Below are 17417 nucleotides of genomic sequence, written 5' to 3'. Positions count from 1 at the left end.
TAATTAAAAAATGTGTGTTCCAGTGAGAGACTTCCAATGCAAGTCAATGGGGTTTAATCTGTAATACACATAGTTTAAAAACTATAGACACAAGACATAAACAATATGTGTGTTAACATGATTTTACTGTCATTAAATCACGCACTGACCACACCTGTGGAAAGTTATAGCCAATTTTACGACTTTGTTACCATGACGATGTTGTAATTGATGTTGATGTTGATGGATTGACCCCATTCACTTCCATTTTAAAACTCACACTGTAACCTGTCACTAGTTTAACCCTTTACAGATCTTGAAGGTGTTTTTAAAGATTTCCTGTTTCAGTGGCATACCAACAATTAAAGCCGTATAACTCGACAAAAACACAAGCGGGGTTGTGTATTTGGCGCCATCTCCTGGTGGTCATATGTAACATTGTGCTTCATGTGGATTATCTAATGATCTATACATCTGATTATCTTGTGTGTGGACTCCATTGAAAGATAATCACAGACTCTAAATAATCATATGTGGTATTATATGTTCTATTTATGTTTTGTGAAGTTATAAGCGAAAAAGTGGCATAGAAGCAACACCAACATGTTGGTCGAAGACATATATTTCGCTATTACTCGCTATATTTTTTTATCTGTGAGTAAAACTTATAACTCGACAAAAAAACAAGGAGGGTCGAGTGTTTGGGATCATTGTAAAGAAAACTTATCAAATGTTAATATCATGTTTAATGTGATAGATTATGATACATTCTGAGACTGTCAGACTAAGAAACTGCTGGAAAATCACTAAAACACTGAAGCCCAAAATTTAGTTTTTTAATTTTTTTTTCTAATTTGACATTATATATCTCTATATGGCTCAGAATAAATGCTTTTGTTTTGTTCCCAGTCATGTCGACTGTACCTGAGGAAAAAATTGTGCTGATTCGACAAATCGATTAAAAGTTCCAACATTACAAATATAATTGATCATAGTGTCCAAAAACATCTCCAAACAAATAAAAGATAATAATTGTACATAAGAACTAATTACACATGCAAACACAACAATGACTAAAGGTTTGCATAGCATGCACACATGATTTTAGTCATGAGATTTCACAGAATGAGTTTCATTCTGTGTCATTTGAGTCATCATTGAGTCTGTGTCGTGTATTTGGCGCCATCTCCTGGTGGTCATATGTAACATTGTGCTTCATGTGGATTATCTAATGATCTATACATCTGATTATCTTGTGTGTGGACTCGATTGAACGATAATCACAGACTCTAAATAATCAGATGTGATGTTTTATGTTCTGTTTATGTTTTGTGAAGTTATAAGCGAAAACACGGCATTTAAGCAACACCAACATATTACTCAAAGACATATATTTAGCTGTTACTCGCTATATTTTTATCTGTGAGTAAAACAAAACTTCAAAGTTTAGTTCATTGAAAAGTTCTTTGATAACTGAATCCCGCTGATGTCTGTTGTATAATAAAACATTACAGTATGTGTGACTGTCAGCGACTGACTGATGATTGTTTTGTGCAGTGAAGCGGAGGCCGTGTATCTCAGACAGAAGCTCTACAGCAGTGTGTGTCCGGCGCTCGAGCTCAATGAAGAGACACGGAGAGAGCGACGGGTCAAGAAGGAAGATCCAGAGAGTCTCTGAGAACACTGATCAATACAGCCGATCATCTGTCACTATTGAAGACCAGCCCGCGTTCTTCTCCACCCCTCCATACAGCCCCACTTCCTCTCACTCTTCTGACTTCCTGTCTGAAGTATCCGATCCGTTTGAGCAGCTTATATGTGACTGGAGTTCTGCTTCTGAATCGTATAATTTCTCTACAGCGAGTTCTCCGGCGAGTTCTCACGATGAGGCGTTCCCTCTTGACGTGTTGAGTTTGGCGTCTCACTTGTACTCTGACTCGCCCGCTCACATGCCCGTCTGTGTGACTGATACCCACCTGGTGCCCGTGTATCAGCCTGACGGTGTTTTCCACCAAGAGGAGTTCAGTTTGTTTCCCTTGACCCAAACACCAGGGCGCTCCAGCACTCATTCAGACCACGACGATGCCAGGCTGCTCACCCGGAGCCGTCGCCTAGCGCCGAGCTACACTTCCGCTACAGCCCGACGGAAAGGCATGAAATCAGCATCCTCGCCCATCAGATCTGCTCACTCGCCAACAACTTTGACGTGTACGGCACACCGGAGTCACTTCCTGCCAACTTTGCCCTCTGCTGGCTGCCTGTAACCTCACAGCCAACCGGACCCGAGCCGCTACTGGACGAGAGAGTCATAGAGAGCTTTCTGCAAGATCTCGATGTGATCTCAGAGAAACAGCCCGACTGTGTTTGGAATGAGCTGCAGGGCGTCCTGGCGGGCGCAGGTGCCCAGCTTCAGACTCTCTCTGTGGGCATGCTGAAACACACAGGACCCCTCGAGTCGTTCTCATCAGAGACAGGCATCAGCACACACGACGAGTTGAATCAACTCAATCACGTTCTGTATGATGCCACCAACCGAGGTAATCACATACCTTAAGTATTTACATCAGAACATAACAATATCACAACAGTATGTATGTTACAAACGCTGTATTTGTGCCACTAAAGTATGTTTTGGTTTCCAGATGGACTTGCCGAAGAATCCATGTACTAAAGGAAGTCTGTGACTTACAGGATTGACCCCAGTATGGCATATTGCCATGGCAACCAGTGGAAAACTCTTTACATCAGCTGATATAATTAAGTTTAGGAGGCAACAGCAATCATTCCTATTTCAGTCTGTGAGTCACATACATGTGAAGCACATTTTAAATGATTAAACACATATTTTACTCCTTGTGTTGACTGTGGCACAATGTCATTAATTTCCGTTATTATATACCATGAATAAATAAGCTACTATGCACTTACTCCACGTTCTGCTGTAGACGTAAAGCCACATACAGAGAAAACAATGTAAAATATGGTGGAAAATTATACTTTGAATAATAATACGATTAAACTATCTACCTCATCATCGCCTAAAAGTTTTGAAATCATTCCAGACACTCTTTTATAGAGTCTTAATGTTTGGTTGTATATTTATTTTTGTAGTTTATTTCAATTGACCATTTGTACATGAGCAAGATGTTCCTTTTGTACATTTTGCTCTCATGTATGTATGTTTATCTGGCAGTGAACAATCAGCCTTATATTTGTGCTCTAATCTAATGTTTAGAGTCAACATGTTATTTATATATTTTGCTGTTGTTTTTATTTGTATTATGTACATTAAATAAAGATGTTAAGAGAACTAAGAATAGTCGTGAATTACTATAATGAGGCACTGTTTATTTATACACTCTATAATGAGATAGTGTTTATTTATACACTCTATAATGAGATAGTGTTTATTTATACACTCTATAATGATATGGTGTTTATTTATACACTCTATAATGAGATAGTGTTTATTTATACACTCTATAATGAGATGGTGTTTATTTATACACTCTATAATGAGATGGTGTTTATTTATACACTCTATAATGAGATGGTGTTTATTTATACACTCTATAATGAGGCACTGTTTATTTATACACTCTATAATGAGGCACTGTTTATTTATACACTCTATAATGAGGCACTGTTTATTTATACACTCTATAATGAGATAGTGTTTATTTATATACTCTATAATGATATGGTGTTTATTTATACACTCTATAATGAGATAGTGTTTATTTATACACTCTATAATGAGATGGTGTTTATTTATACACTCTATAATGAGGCACTGTTTATTTATACACTCTATAATGAGATGGTGTTTATTTATACACGCTATAATGATATGGTGTTTATTTATACACTCTATAATGAGATAGTGTTTATTTATACACTCTATAATGAGATGGTGTTTATTTATATACTCTATAATGATATGGTGTTTATTTATACACTCTATAATGAGATAGTGTTTATTTATACACTCTATAATGAGATGGTGTTTATTTATACACTCTATAATGAGGCACTGTTTATTTATACACTCTATAATGAGATGGTGTTTATTTATATACTCTATAATGATATGGTGTTTATTTATACACTCTATAATGAGATAGTGTTTATTTATACACTCTATAATGAGATGGTGTTTATTTATACACTCTATAATGAGGCACTGTTTATTTATACACTCTATAATGAGATGGTGTTTATTTATACACTCTATAATGAGGCACTGTTTATTTATACACTCTATAATGAGGCACTGTTTATTTATACACTCTATAATGAGGCACTGTTTATTTATACACTCTATAATGAGGCACTGTTTATTTATACACTCTATAATGAGGCACTGTTTATTTATAAACTCTAAAATGAGATGGTGTTTATTTATACACTCTGTAATGAGATGGTGTTTATTTATACACGCTATAATGAAGTGGTGTTTATTTATACACTATAATGAGGCACTGTTTATTTATACACTCTATAATGAGGCACTGTTTATTTATACACTCTATAATGAGGCACTGTTTATTTATACACTCTATAATGAGATGGTGTTTATTTATACACTCTATAATGAGGCACTGTTTATTTATACACTCTATAATGAGGCACTGTTTATTTATACACTCTATAATGAGATGGTGTTTATTTATACACTCTATAATGAGATGCTGTTTATTTATACACTCTATAATGAGATGGTGTTTATTTATACACTCTATAATGAGATAGTGTTTATTTATACACTCTATAATGAGATGGTGTTTATTTATACACGCTATAATGAAGTGGTGTTTATTTATACACTCTATAATGAGGCACTGTTTATTTATACACTCTATAATGAGGCACTGTTTATTTATACACTCTATAATGAGGCACTGTTTATTTATACACTCTATAATGAGGCACTGTATATTTATACACTCTATAATGAGGCACTGTTTATTTATACACTCTATAATGAGGCACTGTTTATTTATAAACTCTATAATGAGATGGTGTTTATTTATACACGCTATAATGAAGTGGTGTTTATTTATACACTATAATGAGGCACTGTTTATTTATACACTCTATAATGAGGCACTGTTTATTTATACACTCTATAATGAGGCACTGTTTATTTATACACTCTATAATGAGGCACTGTTTATTTATACACTCTATAATGAGGCACTGTTTATTTATACACTCTAAAATGAGATGGTGTTTATTTATACACTCTGTAATGAGATGGTGTTTATTTATACACGCTATAATGAAGTGGTGTTTATTTATACACTATAATGAGGCACTGTTTATTTATACACTCTATAATGAGGCACTGTTTATTTATACACTCTATAATAAGGCACTGTTTATTTATACACTCTATAATGAGGCACTGTTTATTTATACACTCTATAATGAGATGGTGTTTATTTATACACTGTAATGAGATGGTGTTTATTTATACATGCTATAATGAAGTGGTGTTTATTTATACACTCTATAATGAGGCACTGTTTATTTATACACTCTATAATGAGGCACTGTTTATTTATACACTCTATAATGAGATGGTGTTTATTTATACACTGTAATGAGGCACTGTTTATTTATATACTCTATAATGAGGCACTGTTTATTTATACACTCTATAATGAGATGGTGTTTATTTATACACTCTGTAATGAGATGGTGTTTATTTCTACACGCTATAATGAAGTGGTGTTTATTTATACACTCTATAATGAGGCACTGTTTATTTATACACTCTATAATGAGGCACTGTTTATTTATACACTATAATGAGGCACTGTTTATTTATACACTCTATAATGAGGCACTGTTTATTTATACACTCTATAATGAGGCACTGTTTATTTATACACTCTATAATGAGGCACTGTTTATTTATACACTCTATAATGAGATGGTGTTTATTTATACACTCTATAATGAGATGGTGTTTATTTATACACTCTATAATGAGGCACTGTTTATTTATACACTCTATAATGAGATGGTGTTTATTTATACACGCTATAATGAAGTGGTGTTTATTTATACACTATAACGAGGCACTGTTTATTTATACACTCTATAATGAGATGGTGTTTATTTATACACTACAATGAGGCACTGTTTATTTATACACTCTATAATGAGATGGTGTTTATTTATACACTCTGTAATGAGATGGTGTTTATTTATACACTCTGTAATGAGATGGTGTTTATTTATACACGCTATAATGAAGTGGTGTTTATTTATATACTCTATAATGATATGGTGTTTATTTATACACTCTATAATGAGATGGTGTTTATTTATACACTCTATAATGAGGCACTGTTTATTTATACACTCTATAATGAGATGGTGTTTATTTATACACTCTATAATGAGGCACTGTTTATTTATACACTCTATAATGAGATGGTGTTTATTTATACACTCTATAATGAGGCACTGTTTATTTATACGCTCTATAATGAGATGGTGTTTATTTATACACTCTATAATGAGATGGTGTTTATTTATACACGCTATAATGAAGTGGTGTTTATTTATACACTATAATGAGATGGTGTTTATTTATACACTCTATAATGAGATGGTGTTTATTTATACACTCTATAATGAGGCACTGTTTATTTATACACTCTATAATGAGGCACTGTTTATTTATACACTCTATAATGAGATGGTGTTTATTTATACACTCTATAATGAAGTGGTGTTTATTTATACACTCTGTAATGAGATGGTGTTTATTTATACACTCTGTAATGAGATGGTGTTTATTTATACACGCTATAATGAAGTGGTGTTTATTTATATACTCTATAATGATATGGTGTTTATTTATACACTCTATAATGAGATGGTGTTTATTTATACACTATATAATGAGGCACTGTTTATTTATACACTCTATAATGAGATGGTGTTTATTTATACACTCTATAATGAGGCACTGTTTATTTATACACTCTATAATGAGATGGTGTTTATTTATACACTCTATAATGAGGCACTGTTTATTTATACACTCTATAATGAGATGGTGTTTATTTATACACTCTATAATGAGGCACTGTTTATTTATACACTCTATAATGAGATGGTGTTTATTTATACACTCTATAATGATATGGTGTTTATTTATACACTCTATAATGAGATGGTGTTTATTTATACACTCTATAATGAGGCACTGTTTATTTATACACTCTATAATGAGATGGTATTTATTTATACACTCTATAATGAGGCGCTGTTTATTTATACACTATAATGAGGCGCTGTTTATTTATACACTCTATAATGAGGCGCTGTTTATTTATACACTCTATAATGAGATGGTGTTTATTTATACACTCTATAATGAGATGGTGTTTATTTATGCACTATAATGAGGCGCTGTTTATTTATACACTCTATAATGAGGCACTGTTTATTTATACGCTCTATAATGAGATGGTGTTTATTATACACTCTATAATGAGATGGTGTTTATTTATACACTTTATAATGAGATGGTGTTTATTTATACACTCTATAATGAGATGGTGTTTATTTATACACTATAATGAGATGGTGTTTATTTATACACACTATAATGAGATGGTGTTTATTTATACACTCTATAATGAGGCACTGTTTATTTATACACTCTATAATGAGATGGTGTTTATTTATACACTCTATAATGAGATGGTGTTTATTTATGCACTATAATGAGGCGCTGTTTATTTATACACTCTATAATGAGGCACTGTTTATTTATACACTCTATAATGAGATGGTGTTTATTTATACACTCTATAATGAGATGGTGTTTATTTATACACTCTATAATGAGATGGTGTTTATTTATACACTATAATGAGATGGTGTTTATTTATACACTATAATGAGATGGTGTTTATTTATACACTCTGTAATGAGATGGTGTTTATTTATACACTCTATAATGAGGCACTGTTTATTTATACACTCTATAATGAGATGGTGTTTATTATACACTCTATAATGAGATGGTGTTTATTTATACACTTTATAATGAGATGGTGTTTATTTATACACTCTATAATGAGATGGTGTTTATTTATACACTATAATGAGATGGTGTTTATTTATACACACTATAATGAGATGGTGTTTATTTATACACTCTATAATGAGGCACTGTTTATTTATACACTCTATAATGAGATGGTGTTTATTTATACACTCTATAATGAGATGGTGTTTATTTATGCACTATAATGAGGCGCTGTTTATTTATACACTCTATAATGAGGCACTGTTTATTTATACACTCTATAATGAGATGGTGTTTATTTATACACTCTATAATGAGATGGTGTTTATTTATACACTCTATAATGAGATGGTGTTTATTTATACACTATAATGAGATGGTGTTTATTTATACACTATAATGAGATGGTGTTTATTTATACACTATAATGAGATGGTGTTTATTTATACACACTATAATGAGATGGTGTTTATTTATACACTCTACAATGAGATGGCATATATTTATACGCTCTACAATGAGATGGTGTTTATACAAACTACTCTTTTTAGATAAAAATCTTTTCCCACATGACTGTCATTGAACATTATATAAATATACATGCACATATGTACATTATCTGAATGTAAGCAGGATAAAATTATTTACTTTTGAATTTAAAATGAGCATCATCATCATCATCATCATCTAAATTAACTTGACTTCACACAGGAACACTTTTATGTGCTTCCTATTTAGACTTTTATTTTTAAGTTGTTGCAGGTGCAGGATTTGTCTTTTATTTTGAAAGTTCTTTGAATGTTTGTCTTAATTGTTTTCAGGTGTGTGTTTGTTTGAGCTTATGAGATTTTTCTTCTGTCACTTTGAGTTTGGTGAGTCTTTGTTCTTATACATTATTATATAATATATTATATTTTGTATTTTTGGATTGTTAAACATTGCTTTGTGACATTAAAGCTGTTTGTGAGATCAACAATTTATGGACAGAATTTGTGCAATCTGCCTTTCTAGAGTAAAAAGAGCTATTATAAAACAATAATGAATTAAGATATTGGATCTTTCATAAAAATATGTTATGATCTATTAAAACCCAAGACATTAATTTAGATAATAATTTGTTAAATATATACATATTATAATTTATTGAGTATTTGCTTTAGGAAGTGGGTGTCCCAAATCCTAAACCCTAAATTTCAATTTATGAAAACATATATATATATATATATATATATATATATATATATATATATATAATATATTTAACTGAAAATAAAATTGCATATAGATTTTTTTAAAGTTGAACTTTTCAAAATTCCTCTTTTGTTTCCCAGAGACCCGTGAACTACATTTATTAATTAGTGTCATACATTGTAATTGTTTATTTTTTAAATAACACATAATACATTATTTTCATAATTCAAATAGGAAGCCCTTGAGTCATGCATAATCACACTACCTCACTTTGAGAAGTCTCGTTTTATTCCACTAGGTGGCAGAAAACACTAGAAAATCCCATTCCATCACATTATACAGATGTGAACTGTAGGGGGCGCTCTAACACATTTTACCCCTCACAGATGTGAACTGTAGGGGGCTCTAACACATTTTACCCCGCACAGATGTGAACTGTAGGGAGCTCTAACTCATTATACCCCTCACAGATGTGAACTGTAGGGGCGCTCTAACACATTTTACCCCTCACAGATGTGAACTGTAGGAGGCTCTAACACATTTTATCCCTCACAGATGTGAACTGTAGGAGGCTCTAACACATTTTACCCCTCACAGATGTGAACTGTAGGAGGCGCTCTAACACATTTTACCCCTCACAGATGTGAACTGTAGGGGCTCTAACGCACTATACCCCTCACAGATGTGAACTGTAGGAGGCGCTCTAACACATTTTATCCCTCACAGATGTGAACTGTAGGAGGCTCTAACACATTTTATCCCTCACAGATGTGAACTGTAGGGAGCTCTAACACATTTTATCCCTCACAGATGTGAACTGTAGGGGGCTCTAACACATTTTACCCCTCACAGATGTGAACTGTAGGAGGCTCTAACGCATTTTACCCCTCACAGATGTGAACTGTAGGAGGCTCTAACGCATTTTACCCCTCACAGATGTGAACTGTAGGGGGCTCTAACGCATTTTACCCCTCACAGATGTGAACTGTAGGGGGCTCTAACGCATTTTACCCCTCACAGATGTGAACTGTAGGGGCTCTAACGCATTTTACCCCTCACAGATGTGAACTGTAGGGAGCTCTAACGCACTTTATCCCTCACAGATGTGAACTGTAGGGGGCTCTAACGCATTTTACCCCTCACAGATGTGAACTGTAGGGAGCTCTAACGCATTTGACCCCTCACAGATGTGAACTGTAGGGGCTCTAACACATTTTACCCCTCACAGATGTGAACTGTAGGAGGCTCTTAACACATTTTACCCCTCACAGATGTGAACTGTAGGAGGCTCTTAACACATTATACCCCTCACAGATGTGAACTGTAGGGGCTCTAACACATTATACCCCTCACAGATGTGAACTGTAGGGGGCTCTAACACATTATATCCCTCACAGATGTGAACTGTAGGGGGCTCTAACACATTTTACCCCTCACAGATGTGAACTGTAGGGGGCTCTAACACATTATACCCCTCACAGATGTGAACTGTAGGGGGCTCTAACACATTATATCCCTCACAGATGTGAACTGTAGGGGGCTCTAACACATTATATCCCTCACAGATGTGAACTGTAGGGGCTCTAACACATTTGACCCCTCACAGATGTGAACTGTAGGGAGCTCTAACACATTTTACCCCTCACAGATGTGAACTGTAGGGGCTCTAACGCATTATACTCCTCACAGATGTGAACTGTAGGGAGCTCTAACGCATTATACCCCTCACAGATGTGAACTGTAGGTGGCTCTAACACATTTTACCCCTCACAGATGTGAACTGTAGGGGGCTCTAACACATTATACCCCTCACAGATGTGAACTGTAGGGGGCTCTAACACATTATATCCCTCACAGATGTGAACTGTAGGGAGCTCTAACACATTATATCCCTCACAGATGTGAACTGTAGGGGCTCTAACGCATTTGACCCCTCACAGATGTGAACTGTAGGGGGCTCTAACGCATTTGACCCCTCACAGATGTGAACTGTAGGGGGCTCTAACGCATTTTACCCCTCACAGATGTGAACTGTAGGGGCTCTAACGCATTATACCCCTCACAGATGTGAACTGTAGGTGGCTCTAACGCATTTTACCCCTCACAGATGTGAACTGTAGGGGCGCTCTAACGCATTTTACCCCTCACAGATGTGAACTGTAGGAGCGCTCTAACGCATTTTACCCCTCACAGATGTGAACTGTAGGAGGCTCTAACGCATTTTACCCCTCACAGATGTGAACTGTAGGGGGCTCTAACGCATTATACCCCTCACAGATGTGAACTGTAGGTGGCGCTCTAACGCATTTTACCCCTCACAGATGTGAACTGTAGGGAGCTCTAACGCATTTTACCCCTCACAGATGTGAACTGTAGGGGCTCTAACGCATTTTACCCCTCACAGATGTGAACTGTAGGGAGCTCTAACGCATTTTACCCCTCACAGATGTGAACTGTAGGGGGCTCTAACGCATTATACCCCTCACAGATGTGAACTGTAGGTGGCTCTAACGCATTTTACCCCTCACAGATGTGAACTGTAGGGGCGCTCTAACGCATTTTACCCCTCACAGATGTGAACTGTAGGGAGCTCTAACGCATTTTACCCCTCACAGATGTGAACTGTAGGGCGCTCTAACGCATTATACCCCTCACAGATGTGAACTGTAGGGGCGCTCTAACGCATTTGACCCCTCACAGATGTGAACTGTAGGGGGCTCTAACGCATTTTACCCCTCACAGATGTGAACTGTAGGGGAGCTCTAACGCATTATACCCCTCACAGATGTGAACTGTAGGTGGCGCTCTAACGCATTTTACCCCTCACAGATGTGAACTGTAGGGGGCGCTCTAATACATTATACCCCTCACAGATGTGAACTGTAGGGGGCGCTCTAACTCATTATACCCCTCACAGATGTAAACTGTAGGGGGCGCTCTAACACATTATATCCCTCACAGATGTGAACTGTAGGGGGCGCTCTAACACATTATATCCCTCACAGATGTGAACTGTAGGGGGCGCTCTAACGCATTTGACCCCTCACAGATGTGAACTGTAGGGGGCGCTCTAACACATTATATCCCTCACAGATGTGAACTGTAGGGGGCGCTCTAACGCATTTTACCCCTCACAGATGTGAACTGTAGGGGGCGCTCTAACACATTTTACCCCTCACAGATGTGAACTGTAGGGGGCGCCAGAGTTTCTGCTAGAAAAAAATGGTGCCGGTCACAGGTTTCGTTTTACGGACATTTTGATGATATGCCGGTCAAATATATCGCCTCTTAATTAGTCAAGTTGAGGAAAACTGGAGGCAGTCTATGTAACTTAAAAAATGACACAATCAGGCCGTATAGAATGCAACATATTATTATTAGCTTAACTTTCAAATAGACGAAAAAAAAACATGAACGTCCGATTGGTGTCAATCGACGCCAATTGTTTTTTACTGTGGTTTCACACACATTCACTTTTTGAAACATTGAGGCACGGATGTACCTAATACAAATAAATAAAACATCTCCAGTTAACTAGCAGATCATTCATTTAGTCCGTTATTAAATAAGAGATCTAGCGCTAAAATCTGTTGTTTTTGAAATCAAGCTGAGCTGTCGTGTCGCTGCTATCAGTTGCATGGACGACGCGCTGCGCGAGTTGCGCAATCTTCACTAGGACGGCGTTTCAATCTATCGCCATGCGGAGACTCTATTAATTCGGTGAAATCACAAAATAAAATGCACACAAACGTGTCCCTGCTTGATATAGACTGTAACCATGCACTGATGAACATAGGCTATTCAGTTTTGATGATAGAGAAAAAACTGCACGAATGCGCGGATTAGAAGCACTGATCTATCTATAATGAGATGTTCCTGATTCACCATCGTCTGGCCTCTGAAAAAAGCTTTTAAAGCTAGTCTGCCTGGGCCTGGCCATATTTGAAACGTCTCACTCAATCGTCCGTTGTTTAGGTCTATATTGCAGCCGTTTTAGGCGTGCGCTTTATTTGAAATGCAGCATGCGATGTTGTTTCATAACTTTCAAACGATAGAGCCTGTTCCTTTATAACATAGCAAGAGATCGGTGTATTTTTGCTTTATACATTTTAGGCTTATTCTCAAATTCAGATTGTGTTAGGGGGACGGGATTATTAGGCAATTTTAATCGGACAATTTGACCGGAGAGATTTAATTTTGTCGGACATTTAATTTTTTAACTGGCCAATGTCCGGTAATTACTGGACAACGGAAACCCTGGGGGGCGCTCTAACGCATTATACCCCTCACAGATGTGAACTGTAGGGGGCGCTCTAACGCATTATACCCCTCACAGATGTGAACTGTAGGGGGCGCTCTAACGCATTTGACCCCTCACAGATGTGAACTGTAGGGGGCGCTCTAACGCATTTGACCCCTCACAGATGTGAACTGTAGGGGGCTCTAACGCATTTGACCCCTCACAGATGTGAACTGTAGGGGGCTCTAACGCATTTGACCCCTCACAGATGTGAACTGTAGGGAGCTCTAACGCATTTGACCCCTCACAGATGTGAACTGTAGGGAGCTCTAACAGATTTGACCCCTCACAGATGTGAACTGTAGGGGCTCTAACGCATTTGACCCCTCACAGATGTGAACTGTAGGGGGCGCTCTAACGCACTATACCCCTCACAGATGTGAACTGTAGGGGGCGCTCTAACACATTATACCCCTCACAGATGTGAACTGTAGGGGGCGCTCTAACGCACTATACCCCTCACAGATGTGAACTGTAGGGGTGCTCTAACGCACTTTATCCCTCACAGATGTGAACTGTAGGGGTGCTCTAACGCACTTTATCCCTCACAGATGTGAACTGTAGGGGGCGCTCTAACACATTTTACCCCTCACAGATGTGAACTGTAGGGGACGCTCTAACTCATTTTACCCCTCACAGATGTGAACTGTAGGGGGCGCTCTAACACATTTTACCCCTCACAGATGTGAACTGTAGGGGGCGCTCTAACGCACTTTATCCCTCACAGATGTGAACTGTAGGGGTGCTCTAACGCACTTTATCCCTCACAGATGTGAACTGTAGGGGGCGCTCTAACACATTATATCCCTCACAGATGTGAACTGTAGGGGGCGCTCTAACACATTTGACCCCTCACAGATGTGAACTGTAGGGGGCGCTCTAACACATTTTACCCCTCACAGATGTGAACTGTAGGGGGCGCTCTAACGCACTTTATCCCTCACAGATGTGAACTGTAGGGGTGCTCTAACGCACTTTATCCCTCACAGATGTGAACTGTAGGGGGCGCTCTAACGCACTATACCCCTCACAGATGTGAACTGTAGGGGTGCTCTAACGCACTTTATCCCTCACAGATGTGAACTGTAGGGGGCGCTCTAACGCACTATACCCCTCACAGATGTGAACTGTAGGGGTGCTCTAACGCACTTTATCCCTCACAGATGTGAACTGTAGGGGTGCTCTAACGCACTTTATCCCTCACAGATGTGAACTGTAGGGGGCGCTCTAACGCACTATACCCCTCACAGATGTGAACTGTAGGGGGCGCTCTAACGCATTTTACCCTCACAGATGTGAACTGTAGGGGGCTCTAACGCATTTTACCCCTCACAGATGTGAACTGTAGGGGCGCTCTAACGCATTTTACCCCTCACAGATGTGAACTGTAGGGGGCTCTAACGCATTTTACCCTCACAGATGTGAACTGTAGGGGAGCTCTAACACATTTTACCCCTCACAGATGTGAACTGAAGGGGGCTCTAACGCACTATACCCCTCACAGATGTGAACTGTAGGGGCTCTAACGCATTATACCCCTCACAGATGTGAACTGTAGGTGGCTCTAACGCATTTTACCCCTCACAGATGTGAACTGTAGGGAGCTCTAACGCATTTGACCCCTCACAGATGTGAACTGTAGGGGCGCTCTAACACATTTTACCCCTCACAGATGTGAACTGTAGGGGGCTCTAACGCACTATACCCCTCACAGATGTGAACTGAAGGGGCTCTAACGCACTATACCCCTCACAGATGTGAACTGAAGGGGGCTCTAACGACTATACCCCTCACAGATGTGAACTGAAGGAGGCTCTAACTCATTATACCCCTCACAGATGTGAACTGTAGGGAGCTCTAACGCATTATACCCCTCACAGATGTGAACTGTAGGGGCGCTCTAACAAATTATACCCCTCACAGATGTGAACTGTAGGGGCTCTAACACATTATACCCCTCACAGATGTGAACTGTAGGGGGCTCTAACACATTATACCCCTCACAGATGTGAACTGTAGGGAGCTCTAACGCACTATACCCCTCACAGATGTGAACTGAAGGGCGCTCTAACACATTATACCCCTCACAGATGTGAACTGTAGGGGCTCTAGCGACTATACCCCTCACAGATGTGAACTGAAGGGAGCTCTAACTCATTTTACCCCTCACAGATGTGAACTGTAGGGGGCTCTAACACATTTTACCCCTCACAGATGTGAACTGTAGGGAGCTCTAACACATTATACCCCTCACAGATGTGAACTGTAGGGGGCGCTCTAACGCACTATACCCCTCACAGATGTGAACTGAAGGGGGCGCTCTAACTCATTTTACCCCTCACAGATGTGAACTGTAGGGGGCGCTCTAACGCATTTTACCCCTCACAGATGTGAACTGTAGGGGGCGCTCTAACGCACTATACCCCTCACAGATGTGAACTGTAGGGGGCGCTCTAACGCATTATACCCCTCACAGATGTGAACTGTAGGGGGCACTCTAACACATTATACCCCTCACAGATGTGAACTGTAGGGGGCGCTCTAACACATTATACCCCTCACAGATGTGAACTGTAGGGGGCACTCTAACACATTATACCCCTCACAGATGTGAACTGTAGGGGGCGCTCTAACGCATTATACCCCTCACAGATGTGAACTGTAGGGGGCACTCTAACACATTATACCCCTCACAGATGTGAACTGTAGGGGGCGCTCTAACACATTATACCCCTCACAGATGTGAACTGTAGGGGGCGCTCTAACACATTATACCCCTCACAGATGTGCTCGTCCATAGACATTCAGTCTAATGTTCAGTTCAAGCAACACCCTCAATGTTTCATTGAATATCTCGGCCTCTGAGTGGACTACAAGCTCAAACATATTTGTCTGATGATTTGTTTTGTATGCTTTACCTGTTGATGGCATATTTTGTTCTGGACATGTAAGATATAACTTTAGATTATTCACACAAGCTCACAGAGAAGTAAACAATGGCTCATTTTATAGAAGACTCACTAAGATAAATGCAGATTTAAAGCTTTTGGCTATTTGGGGTTTTCAGCAGCAGTTATCGTAGCATAAATGAGACGTTTGTATTTGACGACTTACAGAAATCAGATTTCACTTTGTGATTCTTTTAAAAATCTTTTAAACTGTGATATTAGTGCAACAAAATAAACTATACAGTCACATTCCTGAGAATGAGAGCTTTCATTTGATGTATGACTTGTCCATGTGTGAGTGAGAGTGAGTGTGTATGTGTGCGCGTGTATGTGAGCGAGTGTGTGTGTGTGTGTGTGAAAGAGAGAGAGAGTGTGTGTGTATGTGTGTGTGCATGACTGTGTGTGTGTGTGTGTATGTATGCGCATGTATGTGAGCGAGTGTGTGTGTGTGTGTGTGTGTGTGAAAGAGAGAGAGTGTGTGTGTGTGTGTGCATGACTGTGTGTGTGAGAGTGACTGTGTGAGTGTGAGTGACTGTGTGTGCATGACTGTGTGTGTGTGTGAGAGTGTGTGTGTGTGAATATGAGTGACTATGTGTGTGTGTGTGAGTGAGTGTGAGTGACTGTGTGTGTGTGTGAGTGACTGTGTGTGTGTGTGAGTGACTGTGTGTGTGTGTGTGAGTGACTGTGTGTGTGTGTGTGTGAGTGACTGTGTGTGTGTGTGTGTGAGTGACTGTGTGTGTGAGTGTCAGTGACTGTGTGTGCGTGTGAGTGTGTGTGTATATGAGTGTGTGTGTATATGAGTGTGTGTGTGTGTGTGTGTTTAGTGTGTGCACAGAATGAGGATCAGTGCTGTGGAGGTGCTGCAAAAGTCGATGAGATTGAGGCATTTTAGGGCATTTAATGAAAATAAATTGAGTTCTCTGGGGGAAATCTCTACAGAACG

At 38.5% G+C, this 17417-nt stretch overlaps 1 protein-coding gene across 1 annotated transcript in view; it reads left to right on the top strand.

The window, feature by feature from the left end:
• npas4l (neuronal PAS domain protein 4 like) overlaps nucleotides 1-3283 on the top strand; it is a 6476-nt gene extending 3193 nt beyond the window's left edge. The window contains 4 exon segments of the mRNA XM_052151257.1: nucleotides 1537-1587; nucleotides 1589-2082; nucleotides 2085-2516; nucleotides 2622-3283. Of these exon segments, the coding sequence (XP_052007217.1) occupies nucleotides 1537-1587; nucleotides 1589-2082; nucleotides 2085-2516; nucleotides 2622-2650 (1006 nt within the window). The 3' untranslated portion in view covers nucleotides 2651-3283.
• The last annotated feature ends 14134 nt before the right edge of the window (nucleotides 3284-17417 follow it).

This window comes from Xyrauchen texanus, chromosome 20 (genome assembly GCF_025860055.1).
Source record: "Xyrauchen texanus isolate HMW12.3.18 chromosome 20, RBS_HiC_50CHRs, whole genome shotgun sequence".
In the NCBI taxonomy this organism is placed as follows: Eukaryota; Metazoa; Chordata; class Actinopteri; order Cypriniformes; family Catostomidae; genus Xyrauchen; species Xyrauchen texanus.
The sequence above is the reverse complement of the archived record's forward strand: the minus strand, read 5'-3'. Positions and strand labels throughout refer to the sequence as shown.